The sequence below is a fragment of the Penicillium canariense genome (genome assembly GCF_028826845.1).
Source record: "Penicillium canariense strain IBT 26290 chromosome Unknown utg000001l_segment0_segment0, whole genome shotgun sequence".
In the NCBI taxonomy this organism is placed as follows: Eukaryota; Fungi; Ascomycota; class Eurotiomycetes; order Eurotiales; family Aspergillaceae; genus Penicillium; species Penicillium canariense.
The window spans coordinates 7,117,074-7,136,494 of NW_026622728.1; the positions used below are offsets into that span (position 1 = coordinate 7,117,074).

Here is a 19,421-nt window from a genome sequence, read left to right on the forward strand (position 1 = left end):
GTGTTTGGCTAGCATAGCGGTACAGCCTAAATGCGCTAGTCAAATTAGCCGGTGCGATGATTGATTGGACTTGGCCAGGCCAATTAGTTCCTTTGCCGACACGCCCAGCTGACTATTACCCCCAGTCCCCCGCGTTTGTGCTCCCTTTGACTTTGAGGGTCCGGAGGATTGATCACGGGTAAATCGCCGTCCAAACAGACGGATAATTCCTTATAAAAGGGCCGTTGGCTTGCTCGAAATGACCATCGTCTGTGCTGATCCTGGAACCCTTCTCGAATCTCGATCGGATCAACAAACCTCACGACCATGGCCACCGGAATCCTTCGTGTGAAAGACAACATTATCGTCGATGCCAATGGGCAGCAAGTGGTCCTGCGGGGGGCAGCGATCGGAGGATGGATGAAGTATGGCGACCTCTACTCTCGCTCCTTGACGGAATATGATGCTGAGCGATGCTAGTATGGAGAACTTCATCACCGGCTTTCCCGGCCATGAATCGCAGCACCGTGCTGCCATGCGCAAGGTCTTAGGTCCAGAGAAATACGACTTCTTTTTCGACAAATGGCTAGAAAACTTCTTCACCGATTCCGACGCCAGATTCTTCGCCAGTTTGGGCCTCAATTGTCTCCGGATCCCGTTCAATTATCGTCATCTGGAGGATGACATGGCGCCCCGTGTGATAAAACCGTCTGGATTCAAGCATCTAGATCGGGTGATTAATATTGTCGGTCTCTTCCCGTCCCTGATTGGTATTCTATTCGGCTAGGACTGATTGGAAGTACTAAACAGTGCGCTGCACACGGCATCTACACCATCCTGGACATGCATACTGTGCCGGGTGGCCAGAATCCAGACTGGCACTCGGACAACCCGACCAGTTATGCCGCGTTCTGGGACTACGCAGACCACCAGGATCGAACGGTGTGGCTGTGGCAGCAGATTGCCGCTCGGTACAAGGAGAACCCCTACGTCGCTGGTTACAATCCTCTCAATGAGCCCTGTGATCCGGAGCATGTACGACTCCCTGCTTTCTATGAACGAATAGAAAAGCAAATTCGCGCCGTCGACCCTGATCACATTCTGTGGCTGGATGGGAATACCTTTGCCATGGAGTGGAAAGGGTTTGACAAGGTGCTACCCAATTGTGTCTATGCCATACATGATTACTCCGTAGGTCTCACTGTTTTCACTAGTCAGCTCTGGAACCAACGTTATTAATTCGTATTTCTTAGACCATGGGATTCCCCACTGGCGATCGATACATAGGTACGCCGGAGCAGAAGCAAACTCTCGAACGGCAGTACCTCCGCAAAACGCAGTTCATGCTTGAGCAAGGCACCCCAGTCTGGAACGGCGAATTCGGACCTGTCTACGCCGACCCAGTCCTTGATGCTGATGCAGAAGCAATCAACCAATCCCGGTACAACCTGCTAGGAGAGCAACTGCGGATCTACGATAAGTACAACATCAACTGGTCCATCTGGCTATACAAGGACATCGGCCTACAGGGTATGCTCTACACCAACCCTGATAGTAAATGGAACAGAACCATTCAGCCGTTCCTTGAGAAGAAACGCATGTTTTGGCTGGACAAGTGGGGTCAGCGTCCAGCACCGGAACCGGAGGCTGCACTGCGGCCGCTGGTGGACTGGATCGATCGTGTCAGTCCGGCGGCCAAGTCAACCTACCCCACGCCCTGGAATACGGAGATGCACGTTATTCGTAATGTTTTTAATACATTCCTGGCTGCGTCTTTTGTGGATGAGTTCGCCGCGTTGTTCCAGGGAATGGATGAGAAGGAACTGGAGGAGCTCGCAAGGAGCTTCCATTTTGAGGAGTGTTTGCAGCGTCAAGGGTTGAATCATATTCTGAAGGATCACGCTAAGGCATCACAGTGAACGCATGTGAACATATTTGATTAGTTGAGGCAGTGTAGATCATCTATGAGATTGTTTCATGTATCATGCAAGCACAACCCAAAAAGGAGGGGTGTTGATGTGGGCGTGGCAATACAGCGCGGATCACTTTTACTTTTGGTAGGGAAACGTATCACCACGCACACTCTTGTATCCGCACACTATCGATAAGCCGAAAAATCGAAAAAGACCGCGGGGTTTCGCACTTTCAACGTTTGAGGATTCGTGCGTCAAACCGGAGTTCGGCCATTTGGAACGAGAGACTTGACACGATCAATCGCCATGGCCGAACCTGCCTACCCTGCCACGCTGAACGGCATCTCTGATGCCCCCCTTAGGGACCGATATGACCCCGTTCGCCTGACCTCCGACCACATTGTCCCGATTCTCGAGCTGCCTCTAGCACGGAAAGTTCTTGGCCACGATGCATCTGACAGCGAAGTCGTCGCGAAGCTCGCCAGTGCCGAGGTCTCCTACACCTCTTTCGTTGCTGACCAGGCCCGCGCCGTCCTCGAGGCCCCGCGCGAGGGGTTAACGTCCGAGCAGACACAATCTCAGCTCCTGCATATTGGTCTTGCGGCCCTTTTCAGTTTCCTGCAGTCAAACGTCACCGGTCCGCCACTAGATTTTAACTCGGCTGAAGCGGTCCTCCCCTCCTCTCTGCGCAGCGATACCGCCACCCTTCGAGCCGTGCGGGCCAAGATAATCCGTGATCTTTCCGTGGATGGAGAAGCAGCTTATAAGCTCACGCCCAACTCGGAGCTCTTCTCAGTCGCCAAGGCTTTGCTGGTCAATGCAAACAATGAAGGATCAGTGTTGGCGAAGACTGCGCGCGTGCGCGTCAACTTCCTTCACCAGAAGATGCTCTCCGAGGTTACGAGCACTTTGCAGGATGAGATTTATCATGGCCTGGAGGAATTGGCTAAGGTAGAGCTTGATACTGAAGAGAAGGGTCGGTTCTTGCTGGAGCGGGCTATCATAAACACCCATCATGGATTTGATGGGAAAGCACGGGCGGATCTAGATCAGGCTTCCCAGGTCCGGAACTTCGAGTTCGCCTTGACTGGAAAGCTGGGAAAGCGGACAAAGTTCCAGGACCGCGACATCAGTCAGCTTGTGGTTGTGGCAAAGAGTGCCGATATAAATTCAGCAGCCAAGTCAGGGGAGCCTTCTGGTCCTAAAAACCTGGATTTGAATGATGATACCCTCCTCGAAGCCATTTCCTTTGCCGATAAGAAATTGACGACTGTCTCAGATGAGCTCTCTCCGGCCCTACAGTCTGTTGATCCGAATGAGCAACCAATTCTTGACCCTGTGGACTCGGCCATCCTGCTGGCTATGGCGTCCGCTATCACCAACACCGCCCCCGAGAACGGTCTGACGCGCGAGGAAACACAACCTTACGCCACTCGAGTTTTAGAAGGGGGGAGCTCGAATTGGCAGATCTACACAGAGGCCCTGTTGGTTCGTAGTCGCGTGGAGGGCTTCCGCTCGCGTACAGTCGAGAGGTCTGTTCTGCAGATGCAGGCACTTGTTGATCAAGTCATCGCGGATACCGCAACAGACGACTCCGCCGCCCAGCAGCCGTCTTCTGACCCCACCACCTTCCTTCCGCGGCCGGAGAAGTCTGAATCGGCTCCTGCCGCTGATCGAATGGAATACATTTGGCTTATGAACTTCTCGACCCGATGGAATCTTGAAGCCGAACTAGCCAAACGTTGGGTTGAGCTGGGTGGTCTTCGGACTGCCCTTGAAATCTATGAGAGGCTTCAGATGTGGGCTGAGGCTGCACTTTGCTACGCTGCAACGGAACAGGAGGCCAAAGCTAGAACTATGGTACGCCGCCAGCTTTATGAAGCCAAGGGCCCGAACGAAGACGATGAGAACGAGCAGTTCGAAGGCCCGGAGCGATCAACACTACCAGCGGATGCACCCAGGCTATTCTGCATTCTTGGAGACATTGAAAAGGACGAGAAGCTGTACGAGCGTGCCTGGGATATCTCCGGACGGCGATACGCCCGAGCACAGCGGTCCCTCGCCCGGCATTATTTGGCCCTCACGCCACCAGAGCTGGAAAAGGCCGAGGCTGCCTACCGCCAGGGTTTGCACATCAACCGTCTTAACCAGAGTTCCTGGTTTGCGTTGGGATGTGTGCAACTCGAGCTTCAGCGATACGAAGATGCTGCCGATTCTTTCACCCGCACTGTGCAACTAGATGATACCGATGCCGAGGCATGGAGTAACCTTGCCGTCGCCATGTTGCGCGCACCAGCCCCAGAACCGACCCCCGACGTGGAGGTTGATGAAAGCACAGGCGAACAAAAAGTCAAGGAGGTTGACCCACACAAGCGTACACGCGAGGCCCTGACTGCCCTGCTGCGCGCCGCTCAACTCAAGCACAGCGATGCCCGCATTTGGGACAATGTGCTCACAGTAGCTGCCACAATCCCCCCTCCGGCAACTCCTTTCCGTGATGTGATCACCGCCCAAAAGCGGGTTATCGAGCTTCTCGGTGAGAAGAAGGGCGAGAAATGCATTGACCTTCCGATTCTGAGCATGCTCATCGACTTCCTCGTCACAGCTTTCGAATACGAATCCCTCCTCATTGAATCTGGCGATGGCCCTGTCGTCCGCACCGGCACTATTCCCGGTCAGATTATTTCCCTTGTGGACAATAATATCGTCCCTCTTATCACCCACTCTTCTGCCCTGTGGGTTCTTGTCTCCCGCGTCGAAATGTTCCGCAACCGCCCCAGTCGTGCGCTCGACGCTCACGAGAAGGCATGGCGGGCCACCGTCGCTGCCTCTGCACAGGGTGCTTTCCAGATGGGCGATGAGAAGCCGTGGGCCGCCGTCGTGCGCGCTACGGAGAAGCTTGTTCGCGACGGATATGCGCGGTACGGGCCCATGGATCATGAAGATCAGAAGGTCAAGGATGGTGCAGAGTCGGCGATGGTCATGCGTGACTGGCGGTTCAAGGCCCGGAGTGCTGTGCGTGGCGTCATGGGCAAGGGCAAGGACTTCTGGGAGGATTCTGAAGGCTGGGATCGACTGAAAGAGCTGCAGAGTGAAGTTACCGGCAACTAGGATATACCTGCCGAAAAGATATCCTTCACGAGAATTGAATTTATGTCCACAAGATTCTTTAGGATGATGTGCTATCTGTAGCGTCAATTGAATAAGGGCATGCCAGTAGCTAGCTACGCGGCTATTAGGACCAGTATAGCTCCTGCGTCTCATTTACCCTCCATCTTCCGCTTCGCCATCCCGCAAAAGCTCTCGAACAACACGCTATCCGTTCCTTGGATCCAGCGGATCACTACTTGCACTTCGTTTTCTTCTGAATGCTTCGCCCGTTGCAGCTTCAGCTGGATCCGAACACCTAGTGCAACATCCTCTGGCATAGCATCTAACTTTCCAGAGCCTGCTTGTTCCGTAATCTTCATCTTTCTTCGAGCCTGCCTGGACCACACATTCTCAGTCGCGAATCCCACACCGGCACTGACACTTTTGTCCCAGGCCCAGTACCAGGGAAGTGAACTGAGTTCGGCGTTCAATGTACTTATAGCAGTATCGATGGATGTTTCCGGTGAAAGCGCGAAGCTGAAATCAGCGGGGAAAGGGAGCAAATGCTTCGGAAAGCCAGGAATGCTCCGGGCAACGGACTGTTCCCTATTAGCACAGATGGCCACCAACACTACAAGAGAGGTATCTTACCATCGAAGGCCGCCGGTCTCCCCACGACCACGCAACTGCCCACCGCTTTGTTCTGCTGCCCTGCACAAACTCGGTCACGGCGTAGTTGTGGTTATTATGCTTTACGAGGAGCTCAACGAGCGTGGTCACGCTGCTCAATTTGCCCAGCATGGAGGTATACCACTGGATCTGGTCTCGCAGGTGCAGGCTCTCGTCAATCATGCGAGTCACAAACTCGACTTCGCCGCCAGGCGAAACCATTTCCACTGCGGCACCAGTACACGCTGAGAAGGGAACATGTGACTTGGTTTCGGCGGAACTTAACATCTCTGCTTGTGATGCGTAGAACGGAGGGTTGCACATTGTGAAATCGAGGCTAGATTACTGATTGTTAGCATCAAATCCTACAGTATAAGATGCAAGTCCCTTACTTCTTCTGATTGAAGATTTTGACGGGGAAAAGAGCGTCTTTCGGATCGGTTTTCACGATTCGAATTCGTGGCTCGAGTGCGTTCAATGCCACGTTTTGCTGGGCGGTGCGCGCGTTCTGCTCATCAATATCTAACATCATCAGATTGAATGCGACGGAAAATTTCGTGAGACACGGACATACCAGTGGCAATAAACTTCCATCGAGGGCGAGTTTTGCAGCCTAGCAAGGGGTATATGCTGCAGCATCCTGTTCCACTATGTATTGGTAGTCTGTAAGTATTGTACTTTTTAGCTTAAGATGGAACCATACATGTCAAGTCCAAGAACTTCTCGGTCCGGATCATAGGTCTCATGTATTGTTCCTGCCGTCGAATCAAGGAGGTCTTGTACCCAAAGGATGTAGTTCAACCTGTTTTGTTAGACATAAGAATATTCAACGGCCTGCTGGTGAGCCGTTTCACATACCTGTTAGGCACCTGCAATATTTGTTAGTCGATGGCTGATGATCTGAAGAATATTTGAATCTGTACTGACCGGTGGACACAGCCGATCATTGGGGAGTTCGACTTTGAGACCGAAGTCATGCCACAACAAGCTGATGGTCAGCTGTCTTGTACTCGTCAGCTCGAGGCGATCTCAGCTATGATAAACCCAAGCCCAGACTCACCTGACGGCTGCTTCATCTTGAAAGTCCAACTGTCCATTGAACCGCAAGCTGCATATTGGTCAGAATCAGCTTCCCTTTTATGCCGAGTGCTGAGATGCACGTACTGTTTTGCAAAATCGCGCGACTGTAAGGCGAGAGCTGCAAAGTCGACATCATTCTTGTAGAGATTTCGTGCAGACTCCATGGCTCTGGCTTCAGGGGGCACCCTGTTCCATTTCTTCGCGCTAGTGAAGTTCTTGGGGTTGGCTTTGGAAGAGAATTATCCCCGGATTGGTTGCAGGAGATCAGTGCTCTGTCGTCTGGAGGAGGTCCGAGACTTGGCGCCTTATGCCTGAGGCAACAACTTTTAAGTTAGCCAACCGCTGCCACGAATAAAGTAAATGAATGGATCACTGAGAGTTGAGCTTTTGAGTACGTAGACGATGGTTTCTGATCAGCGGAGCTCCTAGCTGCCCACAATGTTGTGACAATCGTCAGAGTCAAGCTCACCGAAATTTGCACCCTCTGCACTTTGAGGACCCAGTCCATGCTCCCACTGTGTGCTCTGGCTTTTCAAAAACTTCCCAGGCTCATTGTACTAAGCTTTCAGCTCGCAGGCTTATCCATAAGCGATATGTAGTTGGAAAAGGGGCGTCCTTCATCTGGCAAGTTCAGCCGAGCAATGCAGCAGCCATTGGTGATGTGGCGGGGGCTGACCTCTTGGCAGAGCAGCAGATGGCCAGAGAAATTAGCTCATGGAGCAGCATGCTCACCGTCTAATCACTGGACATTTCATTATGAAAGTAGAATCAGCCCGCATTGTGCAAAATTTTATTTGATGCCCATTTCCCTCAATGGCATCTTACCTACCTAGCTTTCTCACACCCGGCTCGATCCTACTCGCCTGCGAATGACCCACCAACTTCATCAGGAATAGAGATCTAGCCGAGCATCTGACAGCATCAGTCTGCATATCCACTATTTGAGTCTCAGGGCTCGATGAGAATGGCCCGATGAGGATCGTCAAGGCTCCCTAGTAAGGAGTCTACGAAAGGATGTTTTCTGTGCTGGAGTATACACGCACCCTTCCCGTCTCGTAACCTATCCATCCAACCCTCAGCTCTTGTTGCAGATCATCTGTGTGGGAACCTGATACCGTGGGGTGCATGAGGCAATTGTTCATCTCCATTTTCGCCCCCCTCTGTAAGCTTATTTACCGGCTAATTTCGGGATGGAGCACTCCTAATTATGTCAGGCTAGTAGAGACGGAGACTCGCCGAGATAGGCATTTTCATGATCCCAAAATGGAAGGATCAAAGCCTCAAGCATACGTAAGGGCTGATTGAACTAACTCACTCCGAGCATAAACGTTCTCCATCCCAGCTAGGAGTGTACAATGCCTACCGGGCGGGGTCAAGCCTGATAGAATAGTAGAATCATCCGCTACTCTGATACCGAAAGGCACTATGCTTAGAACAGGTATATAAGGAGGCTTCTATGCCCCAGATTCTGATAAAAGGACAGACAGCTCAAGGAAAAAACACCACCACAAAAAGGGTCGTCAGTTTTCTCGAAGAACATCGATTCAATTCCAATCTCACATCAGTCAAGATGATGGCCAAGGTATGAATTGAGGAACGGTTATCTTCTGTTCTTCACCGATTGATGTCTAACCTAGCCCAATAAATCAGACCGTTGCCTTCTTCGCTGCCTTCGCAGTCGTTGCAGTTGCCAACCCCACCGTGGGTTATGCCGGCTATTACTCCACGGACTGCTCCTCCACCGGCTATGACGCTGCCAGTGTATATGCTGTATCTTGCGTCAATATTGAAAACTTTCCCATCAATTCTTTCAGCGCCTATATTGAGTCGGGTTCCTGTGCTGATGGTACCTCGGCTGTGCTGGATATCTACACTGCTTCCGGGTGCGACGACTCGACCCTGTACGAGACAGTCAGCGTAGACAGCGAGAAGCAGTGCTTTGAGGCTGATGTCACCCTGTATAGCTTGAAGGCCGAGTGTGTCTAGTTTTACGGGAGACTACTTTGACAGAAATGGAGAGGCTGATAACAGCTAGGCATGGGTTAGTCATTCATCACGATTAGTTAGTTGCTAGTTGTATGTCAAAACCGGCACAGCAGCATAATTCAAACTAAGAATAGAGTTGTGGTGTGAGAATTATGTTCTGCCAGGAGTCATGGCATAGTAGTTTTTGTCAAAGCTACCCACGAATCCACATCCCTAGTATCTGTGACCCGAGTTACGGTTGCTTCTTCCCTCCCAAAGGGCCTCTTGGCTCCGGTCCAAGCAAGCACTGACGAGAAAGCCAGGTTACATGGTCAGGATGTCGGATCAATATGGTTATTGAGAGCGTTCGGAGAATTGGCATTCTGTTGTTCAATATTAATCATGTTACTTAGTACAACTAGGTTTGACTCACGCAACGGCACTGAGGAACAGCAGATCAGCAAACTTGAGCAGCAAGAGATCGAAAACACCGGAAATTTTCAACCTTTTTGAAGTACATACAGGATAAATCAATAGTGGGAATGTTTTCCACGGCTTTGCTTCTAACGAGAGAGAGCCGTACTATCTTATCAATGTGGACGTGGAGGGGAAAAAAAAAGAATTGAAAGAAACGGCCCGAGCCGCGGATCGAACGCGGGACCTCGCGCAGTTATGCTTGGGTGTAACCCTAAGCGCGAATCATACCACTAGACCACCCGGGCTGTTGCTATGAAATCAATTTCCATATATGACATGATAATTCTGCTGTTATGAATTACGCACTGACTACCATTTAGATAGCGTACATCACACACTAAGGTTAGGACAAACGTGAGGCTTTGCCCTATACCTACCTCTATGTGGCCTCCCCAGGGTAAATATATATTGGAATGTAGGATTTTGTCTCAATATATTCAGTTCTAAGCCAAGATACCAAGCCATAACAGCCAATATCATGTTTGACGGTCTAGCTATACCAGGTACGATAAATATATTTCTAAAATCATATACTAGAGGACTACACCAAGGGGAATCAATCTACATAGAGATACAGGGACCGAGCAGTCTTCTATAACCTCGAGCCGATAAGGTTCTAGATTGATTGTCAATCTAGGACCACATAACTGGAGGTTCAGAGCAAATAGCCAAATGAGAGTCTGACCTGGAACGTGGGGCCTAGAAATAATATAGATCAAGCACTCCACCTATCTTTTGCACCTTTGTTGCCAAGTTACCATATACTTCCAAAGCACCACCCATTTGATCAACATTCCACTTTCGGTAGACTAGGTATAACAGATCATAGTATCTAGTCTCACTGATTCCTTAGTTATTACTATCTGTCCTCGATTTCCCTTTGTGGCGTTGGACATTCATCTAATACCGTGCGATTTTCTCTACCTTTCCATTGCTCTGGCCACTTCTATATCCTACCTCCACTTAAGATGGAGCCTCAAATAGAGATGTCTCATTGACTTGGGGCTCTCTGTATTTCTGACCCGTAGATATCCTCACTCCAGTAAGATCAGATACTGGCAGATTGAGCAACTACACTCATGCGTGACTTCGAGGAAGCCCTCCAGGTAAATAGCCACTTCAAGAACTTTATACGAAGTGATTTGATAAGACTCAAATAAGCCGAGATTCAGCCACTAGGCATCCCTAGGACTTGATTATGCGCATAATCTCCCAGTATATGACGATCCTGCTTAGTGGAGGTCTAAAAATATTGACCAGCTCGTAGAGTACACTGTTTGTCTGGGCGGCTCGTTGGATGTAACCGTGGTTTGTCTCGTATTTTAACCCGATCTTGTCCGTCAAGCATGCCTTTTTCAGGTAAACTTGATCCGTCGAATGCGACAATATCCCTAACAGATAGAGGCGAATTCGGTCGATCAGGTGACTAAAAAAGATATCAGCAAGATGACTAAAGTCGTTTATCCCGAGGACCCCTGGCAGACCTATGATATATTCCTAAGAGAAATGCAGAGTAACATGCAAGCGGCTGTGCTGATACATTGGGGGTCAGCTATTTGAAAGTGTCCGCTGGGCACCTCGAGAAACCTGGCTAGCTTAGGCTTGAACTTTTTAGTCTTTTGACCTTCTACTACTGCAGTAGACCGTACTATAACAAGAATAAACTGAATTGTGCTAGCAAGAAGGGAGGGGGTGGGGGTGGTTAGCGAGAGAGAGTTCGAGGGAGATAAATGGGCCACTTTTGATATCACAGGGCTATACTTATTTCGACACCAGCGAATTGCTATGTACCATATGAGACGCCATCTCTGCGCACACTAATAATTGTCAATTCTGTTCTTGGGGGAAAATAGGCAGGCGAGAGCAAAGGTCTAACCAAGGAGTTATGTCGCCGTGAGCGGTGCAGATGATGTATGTGCAGAATAGTCCATGGAGGGCCTCGGGGTAAAAAGAAAGGTAAAGTGACTGAAGTATGGGCTGGTGAGAGTTACGAAAGCAAAAACATACAACAGTCAGGATTCGCATGTGGTCACCCACCATACTACTAACTGACCGGCGTGTGGCTTAAGTACGGCTGAGCGGACGGGAAGCCCTGTTCTCCACACCCTATGGTCGTATGTGGTAGATATTGACCTAAGACATTTGATGATTATTGCGAGGGCTAGGATATAAAGGTATCTGTTCATCTAGACAGCCCGACGGTGGCCATGGAAGTCGGAATCCGCTAATGCAGTGTTGCAGGGGTTCATACCTTAATCTTAGCTATACAGTAAACCCTCGATATAACGAACCTGGCTTTACCGAATTCCTGGTTATAACGAGTTAGATGCGTGTAAAAAATGATTCATTATATTGAGGGTTTACTGTAGTCTTCTTAAAAGTAGAAAGAATTGTGGCTAGCGCGAATAAATAAAAACATACAATAGCCATACTAAGGCGATGCGAGGGTTGTTCATTGCCCAAAGGCCCCCGACTTTCCGCGGCTCCACTTCATACTAGGACATAACGAGTCGGAGCATTATGCGGCCCCACATCTTACGACTTCAACCGTCGAAAGTCGCCCTTGATTCCGCGCCCCCTTTCCCCGCATCTCCTTGGCCGTTCGTTTACCCCATACCCCACATTGTGCCCGAAGACGCTCAGGCACGAAGCCATCGAGGACGGTGAGTTGAGTGGGGACGGCGTATGTTCGGACGATGACATCCTCTGCCTGTCAGGTCAGTGATGCCCATGTGAAAACCCTAATTTACACGCCCTGTTTCTCACCGCATACATGCAGATATGCCGTGCCCGGCGAGCGGAATGTGACAATGAAAAGCCTTGCTCCGGCGAATCGGAGAAACGGGCTTGTCTGAGCGTGCTTCGGCCACGGTAGGCTTCGATCCGGCCAGCCTGACCATTCTGGCCAAGTTAGAGGAACTCCAAAGCGAGGTGGAATCGCTGTCTGACCATTTGCAAAGACCGCGCTCCCACTCCCCAAACTCCACGCTAGTTGCCCAAGGTTCCCCCACATACTCCGTCCCTGCAGGCCCCGCTCCTCTTGCGCTTGGACCGTCATCTGCAGCGCGGCGATATCAGTCAGGTGCCTGACTGGAACATTTGGCAGCCGCATGAACCCCCGCAATGTCTCGCAGCAGGCAAGGAGGAACAGAGGGGCGATCCAACGTCGTTCGGCAGAGTACAGGCGGCTGGATTGGATCAAGGCCTTGATCTTAGCCTTTTTACCGGCTATTTGGATGCTTTTCTTCGCAACGTCCACGCCTTGAACCCGGTGCTAGACGAACAGGAAATCCGGGTTCACCTGACGAATTTTCTGCTCAATGGCATTGGCTGGGACGCGGCTTCCTGTCTTCTCCTGCTCGTGCTCGCCAATGGGGCCTGCTCGTATGAATTTGGCGAGCTCTCGATGACCGGTCCCACCGGCGGTCGAGATGAGCAACGATAGGCAAATGCACAGGCCTTGTTCGATGCCGCGGAGAAGCGCAAGTACACCCTGTGGCGCAGCGACTATCTGACACAGGCCAGATGCCACTTCTACAGTGGCTTGTTCATGATGGTGTGGATGCGAACGTTCGACGCTTGGCGCCATTTCCTTCAGGGTCTAGCTACTTGCCAGAGGTCGACAGCTCCGGCGCACCGCCGTAGGCCCCGAGATCCCGCGCAGGTTGAGAAGCAGGCTAAAGAGAGCATCTATTGGTCGTATTGGAAGTCTGAGCGTTTATTTCGGCAGGAATTGACCAACCCATCTTGTTTCCGACTCTACCACTACAAGTGTTTGATCAAGAGCAGCTCCGAGCGTGGTAGTTCTATCTCGCGGAAATTTCACTCTGGCGCTCCGAAATGACGGCACGGAAAACACTGCCAGAGTTCGTGAGGCAACAACCAAGTGCTTTGGAACCTCTGGCGGAGCGGATAGTTGATCTCGAGACATCTTTGGCTTCCTGGCAGGCATCGTTACCGGATGCAATCAGGCTCGCCGCCGGACTACAGAGCAGCACAGTAGACGTGCTTCACTTTGTCCTGCAAGGTCAACTGACTTACAGCCACGAGGTGCTCACATGGCCATTTCTGGAGACCCAGTTGCTATTCGGAGCGCACAGAACCGCTCGTGCATCCAAACTGGCTGCCAGGGGCGTGCGCTTTCACTACGATCGGCTCTCAATTTAACCGCTCTGGGTTCTATTATCGTTACCATGGCACTTGGCTGATGCAGTGCTCGTCGACACGCAGTGCATGCATCCTCTTGGCAGTCGTCCGGGCAAGTTCTCTGATCTCCTGCCGACGGGGTGGCAAGTGCTAGTGTCAGATACAATCGCAATGCTTGATTGTTGGATTGAGACTCCCGAGGATGAGACCGTTGTCTTTTTGAAATCAGTCTTGCTTGAACTTATGCGATAGCGATATCACGGAGTCTACATCCGTTGCAAAACCCCACTCTTGTTAGTGTAGCGAAATACAGGCTCGCAAACAAGCTCTGTCTCCAGCATATGTTGCGACTCCAATGCCAACCATCTGTTCTACTAGCATGAATTTATTCCCGCTTCTGTATTCAATGGCCTTGTCGAGCATTTCACGTTGACTAGTGTCGACTGGTTTGGATCTACGGCGAGGCTCCGAAACCCTAATAGGACACTCGTAGGAAAATGAGGGACCCGGGGTGTGTCATAGACTTAGATGACATGCCTGCCAGGGTGCGATCCAGTCTTCACGACCGTAGTTCTGACAATGAAACGGCCCAGACCCCAATCGAGAGGGCTTGCATCAATGGTCACTCCGTCTATGGCAAATGTCGTGTAAGAAAGACCGTAGTCAAGAGGAAACTGTGCGACGCCACCGAGCCTGTCAAGGAGCCTCTGTCAAAACCAACCATCGTATGTGATCTTCGAGGCGTCAATGTCAAAGTATGGGAGGTGCTCCTCGCTTTGGGGGATTCAATAAGGCATTGGCCCGCTAGCATCACCCTTGCCTAGAAGGACATCTGCTAGCGCGTGAGCTCCTTCTCCGCCGCTATACCAGGCCATGAGCAGTGCCGGGACTCGGTCAAGCCGGTTATCCATGATGACTGCACCAGCTGACACAACGCTGACGATGACAAGGGATGACACAGCGGTCAAGGCTCTGATGATGTCCACGTCGCCATCTCATAGTCTAAGGGACCTGCGATCGCTTCCGGCCCCCGGAACTAGCCCGTCACTGTCCGTAGAACCGGAACCAAAGCCGGTACTCTTTTGGCCCTCGATGGTAGCGCGGACTTCTGCTTCGACACAGTCCAGGGTCGGAGGAGGTCGAGTAGCTTCTTTTGGTATGCGAAGGAAAGGACAACGTACTCACCTTCGTCCATCTCGTCATAGCCTACCACGCAGAGGACGACATCTGTCACTGCCGCAACTCTCTGGGCCTCTTCAACATTGCCTGTGCCTTGCAGCATGGTCTTTGCATCCGTAAGAGCCGCTCTGAGGCCCTCATATATCGTGACCACCTTCGGGGCGAATACGGGTGAAGACCCCTATCCCAGGTGTTTGCCCTATTGGCGAATCGGCCGACGATTGCCAACGTGTGAAGTTTGGCAGGATCCAACGGAAGTAGAGGGCAATCCGAGACGGCATCATTCTGAGTAGGACCATTCCTCAGGCTGCGTCTTCGCGGGTCAATTGTGCTGCTCATATAAGACGATAGAAGAGTCGGGAGCCGTTCGTCCAGTGCGCACAGCATGCTCTATTTGCAGCAAAGGATGCGTGCGCAGGAGCGATTGATTTCAGACCAGGCCAGATCGCCACGCTTCTGTGCCTCAGACACATATAAGGCGCGTTGTTGCTGGAAGGATGCTTCAACGTCCAGTCCGTTCTTGATGGACTTGACTGCGTCTCGCAAGCCGAAGATGAAATAGGACAGCACAAATCTGCCAAATCCCCACTCTTGCCGAAGAATGTCGTTCAAGAGCTCGTGATTTTGTCCTGCAAATCCACCGCGAATGGAATTGTAAGATGACATGACAGATGAGACTCCACCTTCAACCAGCTGACGAACGTGGGGGAGGTGGACTTCGTGCAAGGCTGTATCATCGATCTGCACATCTACGTTGAAGCGAGCATTCTCCATGGAGTTCAACGCGAAGTGCTTGACGCAAGTCATGAGATGTTGTCAGACGCCGCGATGCAGTGCGAGACCGAATTCGCCCAGGAGTATGGGATATTCGCCGTAGGTCTCCTGTATGCAGCCCCAGGCGGGATGCCGAGGAAGATTGATACAGATCCCGGCTAAGAAATTGGCCCCTTGGGCACGTCCTTCTAGGCCGATAGCGTCGCCAATGCGTTGTTCGAGCGTTACGTCCCAGCTCGCATCCCTGGCCATTGACACTGGAAAACAGGTAGAGGAGTGCATCACGATGCCGCAAGGACCATCGATGAAGCGTATTCCCGAGGCTTTCATAACGAAAGCTTCACGGTTTTAACGGTCGAACATGATTCCACGAAGGCCTTTCCAAAAGAGCTCACCTCCGTCGAGCAAGGACAGCCATTCTGCTCAAGTCATAAAGCCAGCAGAGCATGCGTCACTCGCTCGAGCGTCTGCCCACTTTGAACCATCCGTAAGGCATCGTCGAAATCGAAAGTCTCGGTCACAGTATGGTCAGGGGGGTTCTCTATGGCGACCTTGGCCACCAATTCCTTAGGCATCGTGATGTGTTGGGTCTAAGAATAGCTAGGGACGAAATTAAATGAGAGAAGAATGGGCTCAGCATTTCTTCACTGACGGCGACAGTGTTGTTCGGCCATATTATGAGCGTCGCCCGACATTCCGCGAGCGCCCAGACTGAACGGAAACAGCCCGATGTTCCGCGAGCGCCCAATAACACGGACCGGAAAGAGCCCGATTCTCCGCTTGGGGTGTCGTGACTCCATGCTAGTGTGCTTATGGTGGATCCTAGCTTTGCATTTACCCCACGGGGAAAATATGGAGCATCTTTAAGTTGTCCATCGAGATGGTGATGTATAAGTCGTGTCTATAAAAGCCGTCACATCGTCCAGGAATTGAACGATAACCACAGTCAGACTTCCACTTCATCTTATTCGATCTGATTCGGAACAATGTTTGCATACCTCACGCTCTTGTCGGCGCTCGCTGTAAGTGCGTTGTGTCGAGCAACGCCTGCGATTGAGCAGCGTGCAACGCCTGCGGCCTATTCCACCTTCACCCACAATCCGGTGTACTATCCCCTTAGCCAAGCGCCTCTGTGGCGAGTGGCCTACTCCCGCGCCATTCAGGTCCAAGACGGCAGTCTGCTCCTGACATGGGAGGATTATCCCTACGGCGAGAACTCTACAAATCTTGACACCTTCAAAATCCTTCGATCGGTCGATGGTGGCGTGAGCTGGTCCAACTTATCCCAAGTCGCCGACACGCAAAATAAATGGGGCATGCGCTTCCGTAAGTCAGACTCAAGTCTGCTATATCATTCTCTTACTAACTTAGCTCAGAACCGGACATGTACATCTTGAAAAACCCTATCGGACAGTACCCTGCTGGAACCTTGGTAATCGCCGGAGTTTCGACACCATTGAGCCTTAGCGGCGGGGTCTACATCGATCTTTATACTTCCAGCGACATGGGCAAGTCGTGGAAGTTCGCTAGTCACGTCGCGTATGGTGCCGGACCCGAGACTGTGGCGACGGGAGATAAGGCTATTTGGGAACCTTTCTTCCTGGAGTACAATGGCAGCTTGATTGTATACTTCAGTGACCAGCGCGACTCGGCGCACTCACAAAAACTCTCACTTACAAGCACCAAGGACTTGCTTACCTGGTCTGCCTCGGCGGACGTGGTTGCTTACTCCGCTGTCAACGCACGTCCTGGCATGGCCGTTGTTACTTACATCCCGACCACCGGACAGTACATGTTATCCTACGAGTACTGCAATGCTCCCTCAGGCGGGTGTCCCGCCTACTATCGACTTGCCTCCGATCCGACCCAATTTCTCAATGCCCCTGATAAAGCTCTGACCACGACTTCCGGTCACAAGCCCGGTGGCTCGCCCTACAGCGTTTGGTATGGCTCGACCACAGCGGGCGCAGTGATCTTGTCAACCAACTCAGATACCGATCTTTTCGTATCTAAAGATAACGCAAACACGTGGACTACGGTCAACGTGAACCAGTACACGGGTCAATCTCGCCACCTCCTGTTATTTAATGACAATGGGGTAGAGCGCCTGCACCTTACTACGGCCGGCTTCTACGGCTGTTCGGGTTCATGCTATAACTACGTCGCGAACGGTGTCACGGATCTTAGCGTGTTTGGCTAGCTCCAGGCGGGTATTCGCGAATGAGTTTCATAATCGAAGCTACCTTCTGTGAGAAACACCGCGTGGTAGGAGTGTTAGGGGCGATATGGAAGTATTTTGCAGGTGATAGCTAAGGTAGAGACAGGGTCTGGGTCATTCATGAACACAATTGACAATGGAGCTCATGCCCCAACTTTAGTCTATGACTGGCCAGTCAGTAAACGCAGGTCTGGACCAGTCTTCTAAGTTAATTACTTCAAAATGAATATGTTGTATTCTCCAATGAAAAGGAGCGAGACAGTCTCCACCTAGAGAAGGACCAAAAGGCTGAGCTAGGCTGATAGTGAGATAGGGAGGATAGAAGTGAAGCTTAGTTTCCAGCTTGCAGAGGATATATGTCAATTCTGCCATATGGTTTTAACTAGACCTTGGTAAGGACCACAAGGGACCAGACTAGACTAGGGACTAGACTATACTGTGTAGGGCTTGGTCCTTACTATTACATAGCCACTACGCACTAGCGAGGTTGCATTAGCTTGATAGAGTTATCATTATCATTATCATCATTATTAGCTATATTAGCGCTTTAGGGGTATTAGAGCGTTTGGGTGAAGAATAGAGGGGCTTTGGGCGTTTAGGCGAAGCCCTAGAAGGGGTGAAGAGCAAAGTGGCAAGGGCAAATATCCCCCAACAAATAACAAAAAACGGGTAAGCAAAAACATACAACAGTCAGGATTCGCATGTGGTCACCCACCATACTACTAACTGACCGGCGTGTGGCTTAAGTACGGCTGAGCGGACGGGAAGCCCTGTTCTCCACACCCTATGGTCGTATGTGTTTGAAATATAATTATTGAAGCACATCTAATACGATGTGATAGATATTAGGGTGATTATAGTCATATGTCGCATAAATTTGGGGCATAATTACGCTAGACTAAAATACTCCTTAGGCTACATAAGAAGCCTATACGGCCATTTGTTATTTTGACATCATATCGTTAGATGGGTTAGAAAGGTAACGCGACCCCATAATGCATTAAGGTGCGGAGACATACTCCATTGTTGTGCGTAACTCTGGTCACGGGACGGTCCCACAGGAACCGTATAACAACTATGTTACACTTGGCAAATCATCGGGAAGAAGAGTCCATTCAATGAAAATATTGAATCCGAGAAAGGAAAGGAAGAGGAAGAGGAAGAGGAAGAGAGATGAGCTCTCTTTGACTACCACACGCCGGAGCCTTCCATGCCATCTCCTTCCATATCAGGTGACCGTCACAAACTAGTCCTATCTAGGCGAGCGCTATTACCAATGTCACACTCGGGCGTCATGGACTCTTGCTTTATTATTTCACCACATATCTCATCTGAGCGAACCAGGCTGCAAACACGATGGCTAGCAGTCTCGTCAAAGATATCCAGGCGACGGATACCTCTATACTACATCTCCCTGCCGCTTCACCACATGCCTCGCCTGAAAACTGCGAAGCTGCAAGAACTATGTCTGGGAGTCTCATCAAAGAACATCCCCTACATATTATTGGAAATGGGTCTTGCGGCACGGTCTGGGCTGCTTCCGAGAAGGGCTATGCATTCAAAAGAGAGGATGGTGGGCCCGGCCGCTCTCTGAAAAATGACTTCGAAATGCACCATCGATTACTCCAAAGCTTTCAAACGTTTACCAACGCAAACCAATTGCTTCGAACTCGCCCTCAAATTCAAATACCAGCTTGTTATAATTTTATCAGGGCAACTGAGCAGCAATGGTGGTTAGCAAACCAGCGAAAATTTCCACCAGGGTATACACCATGCAATATGATCCAGTCCCAGCGTATTCCGCCTTTTTCTGAGACTATCAGGCAACTCCTCGTCAACAATTACTGTCCGTCAGAGATTGCTCAGCAAATCCTCGCTTGCGAGGTTAATAAAGACTGCTTGATAAGGCCATACCTAGGCCGACGACGAAC

The 19,421-nt window shown here is 50.8% G+C and overlaps 9 protein-coding genes across 9 annotated transcripts; 4 read left to right on the forward strand and 5 right to left on the reverse strand.

Annotated features, from left to right (window-relative positions):
• Window positions 1-306: 306 nt before the first annotated feature.
• On the forward strand, window positions 307-1,898 carry N7482_002447 (glycoside hydrolase family 5 protein; the record flags this gene model as incomplete). Its single annotated transcript, XM_056684572.1, has 4 exons — window positions 307-404; window positions 460-724; window positions 790-1,170; window positions 1,233-1,898. The coding sequence occupies 4 exons, from the start codon at window positions 307-309 to the stop codon at window positions 1,896-1,898; spliced, it is 1,410 nt and encodes a 469-aa protein (XP_056548178.1).
• A 300-nt stretch (window positions 1,899-2,198) lies between these two features.
• Window positions 2,199-5,003, forward strand: N7482_002448 (uncharacterized protein; the record flags this gene model as incomplete). Its single annotated transcript, XM_056684573.1, has 1 exon — window positions 2,199-5,003. The coding sequence occupies one exon, from the start codon at window positions 2,199-2,201 to the stop codon at window positions 5,001-5,003; it is 2,805 nt and encodes a 934-aa protein (XP_056548179.1).
• Window positions 5,004-5,152: 149 nt separating this feature from the next.
• Window positions 5,153-6,895, reverse strand: N7482_002449 (DUF890 domain protein; the record flags this gene model as incomplete). The annotated part of the gene is made up of 9 exons (XM_056684574.1): window positions 5,153-5,581; window positions 5,634-5,988; window positions 6,044-6,173; window positions 6,226-6,299; window positions 6,355-6,453; window positions 6,510-6,520; window positions 6,579-6,654; window positions 6,712-6,759; window positions 6,816-6,895. The coding sequence occupies 9 exons, from the start codon at window positions 6,893-6,895 to the stop codon at window positions 5,153-5,155; spliced, it is 1,302 nt and encodes a 433-aa protein (XP_056548180.1).
• A 1,406-nt stretch (window positions 6,896-8,301) lies between these two features.
• On the forward strand, window positions 8,302-8,717 carry N7482_002450 (uncharacterized protein; the record flags this gene model as incomplete). The annotated part of the gene is made up of 2 exons (XM_056684575.1): window positions 8,302-8,313; window positions 8,382-8,717. The coding sequence occupies 2 exons, from the start codon at window positions 8,302-8,304 to the stop codon at window positions 8,715-8,717; spliced, it is 348 nt and encodes a 115-aa protein (XP_056548181.1).
• Window positions 8,718-11,359: 2,642 nt separating this feature from the next.
• Window positions 11,360-12,762, reverse strand: N7482_002451 (uncharacterized protein; the record flags this gene model as incomplete). The annotated part of the gene is made up of 6 exons (XM_056684576.1): window positions 11,360-11,397; window positions 11,465-11,481; window positions 11,595-11,668; window positions 11,713-11,883; window positions 11,947-12,412; window positions 12,458-12,762. The coding sequence occupies 6 exons, from the start codon at window positions 12,760-12,762 to the stop codon at window positions 11,360-11,362; spliced, it is 1,071 nt and encodes a 356-aa protein (XP_056548182.1).
• A 1,552-nt stretch (window positions 12,763-14,314) lies between these two features.
• Window positions 14,315-14,601, reverse strand: N7482_002452 (uncharacterized protein; the record flags this gene model as incomplete). Its single annotated transcript, XM_056684577.1, has 2 exons — window positions 14,315-14,469; window positions 14,505-14,601. 2 exons carry the CDS (start codon window positions 14,599-14,601, stop codon window positions 14,315-14,317), a joined length of 252 nt encoding a protein of 83 aa, XP_056548183.1.
• A 287-nt stretch (window positions 14,602-14,888) lies between these two features.
• N7482_002453 (uncharacterized protein) lies at window positions 14,889-15,305 on the reverse strand (the record flags this gene model as incomplete). Its single annotated transcript, XM_056684578.1, has 1 exon — window positions 14,889-15,305. The coding sequence occupies one exon, from the start codon at window positions 15,303-15,305 to the stop codon at window positions 14,889-14,891; it is 417 nt and encodes a 138-aa protein (XP_056548184.1).
• Window positions 15,306-15,314: 9 nt separating this feature from the next.
• Window positions 15,315-15,847, reverse strand: N7482_002454 (uncharacterized protein; the record flags this gene model as incomplete). Its single annotated transcript, XM_056684579.1, has 3 exons — window positions 15,315-15,610; window positions 15,668-15,691; window positions 15,748-15,847. 3 exons carry the CDS (start codon window positions 15,845-15,847, stop codon window positions 15,315-15,317), a joined length of 420 nt encoding a protein of 139 aa, XP_056548185.1.
• A 411-nt stretch (window positions 15,848-16,258) lies between these two features.
• Window positions 16,259-17,472, forward strand: N7482_002455 (sialidase family protein; the record flags this gene model as incomplete). Its single annotated transcript, XM_056684580.1, has 2 exons — window positions 16,259-16,598; window positions 16,649-17,472. 2 exons carry the CDS (start codon window positions 16,259-16,261, stop codon window positions 17,470-17,472), a joined length of 1,164 nt encoding a protein of 387 aa, XP_056548186.1.
• Between the last annotated feature and the right edge of the window lie 1,949 nt (window positions 17,473-19,421).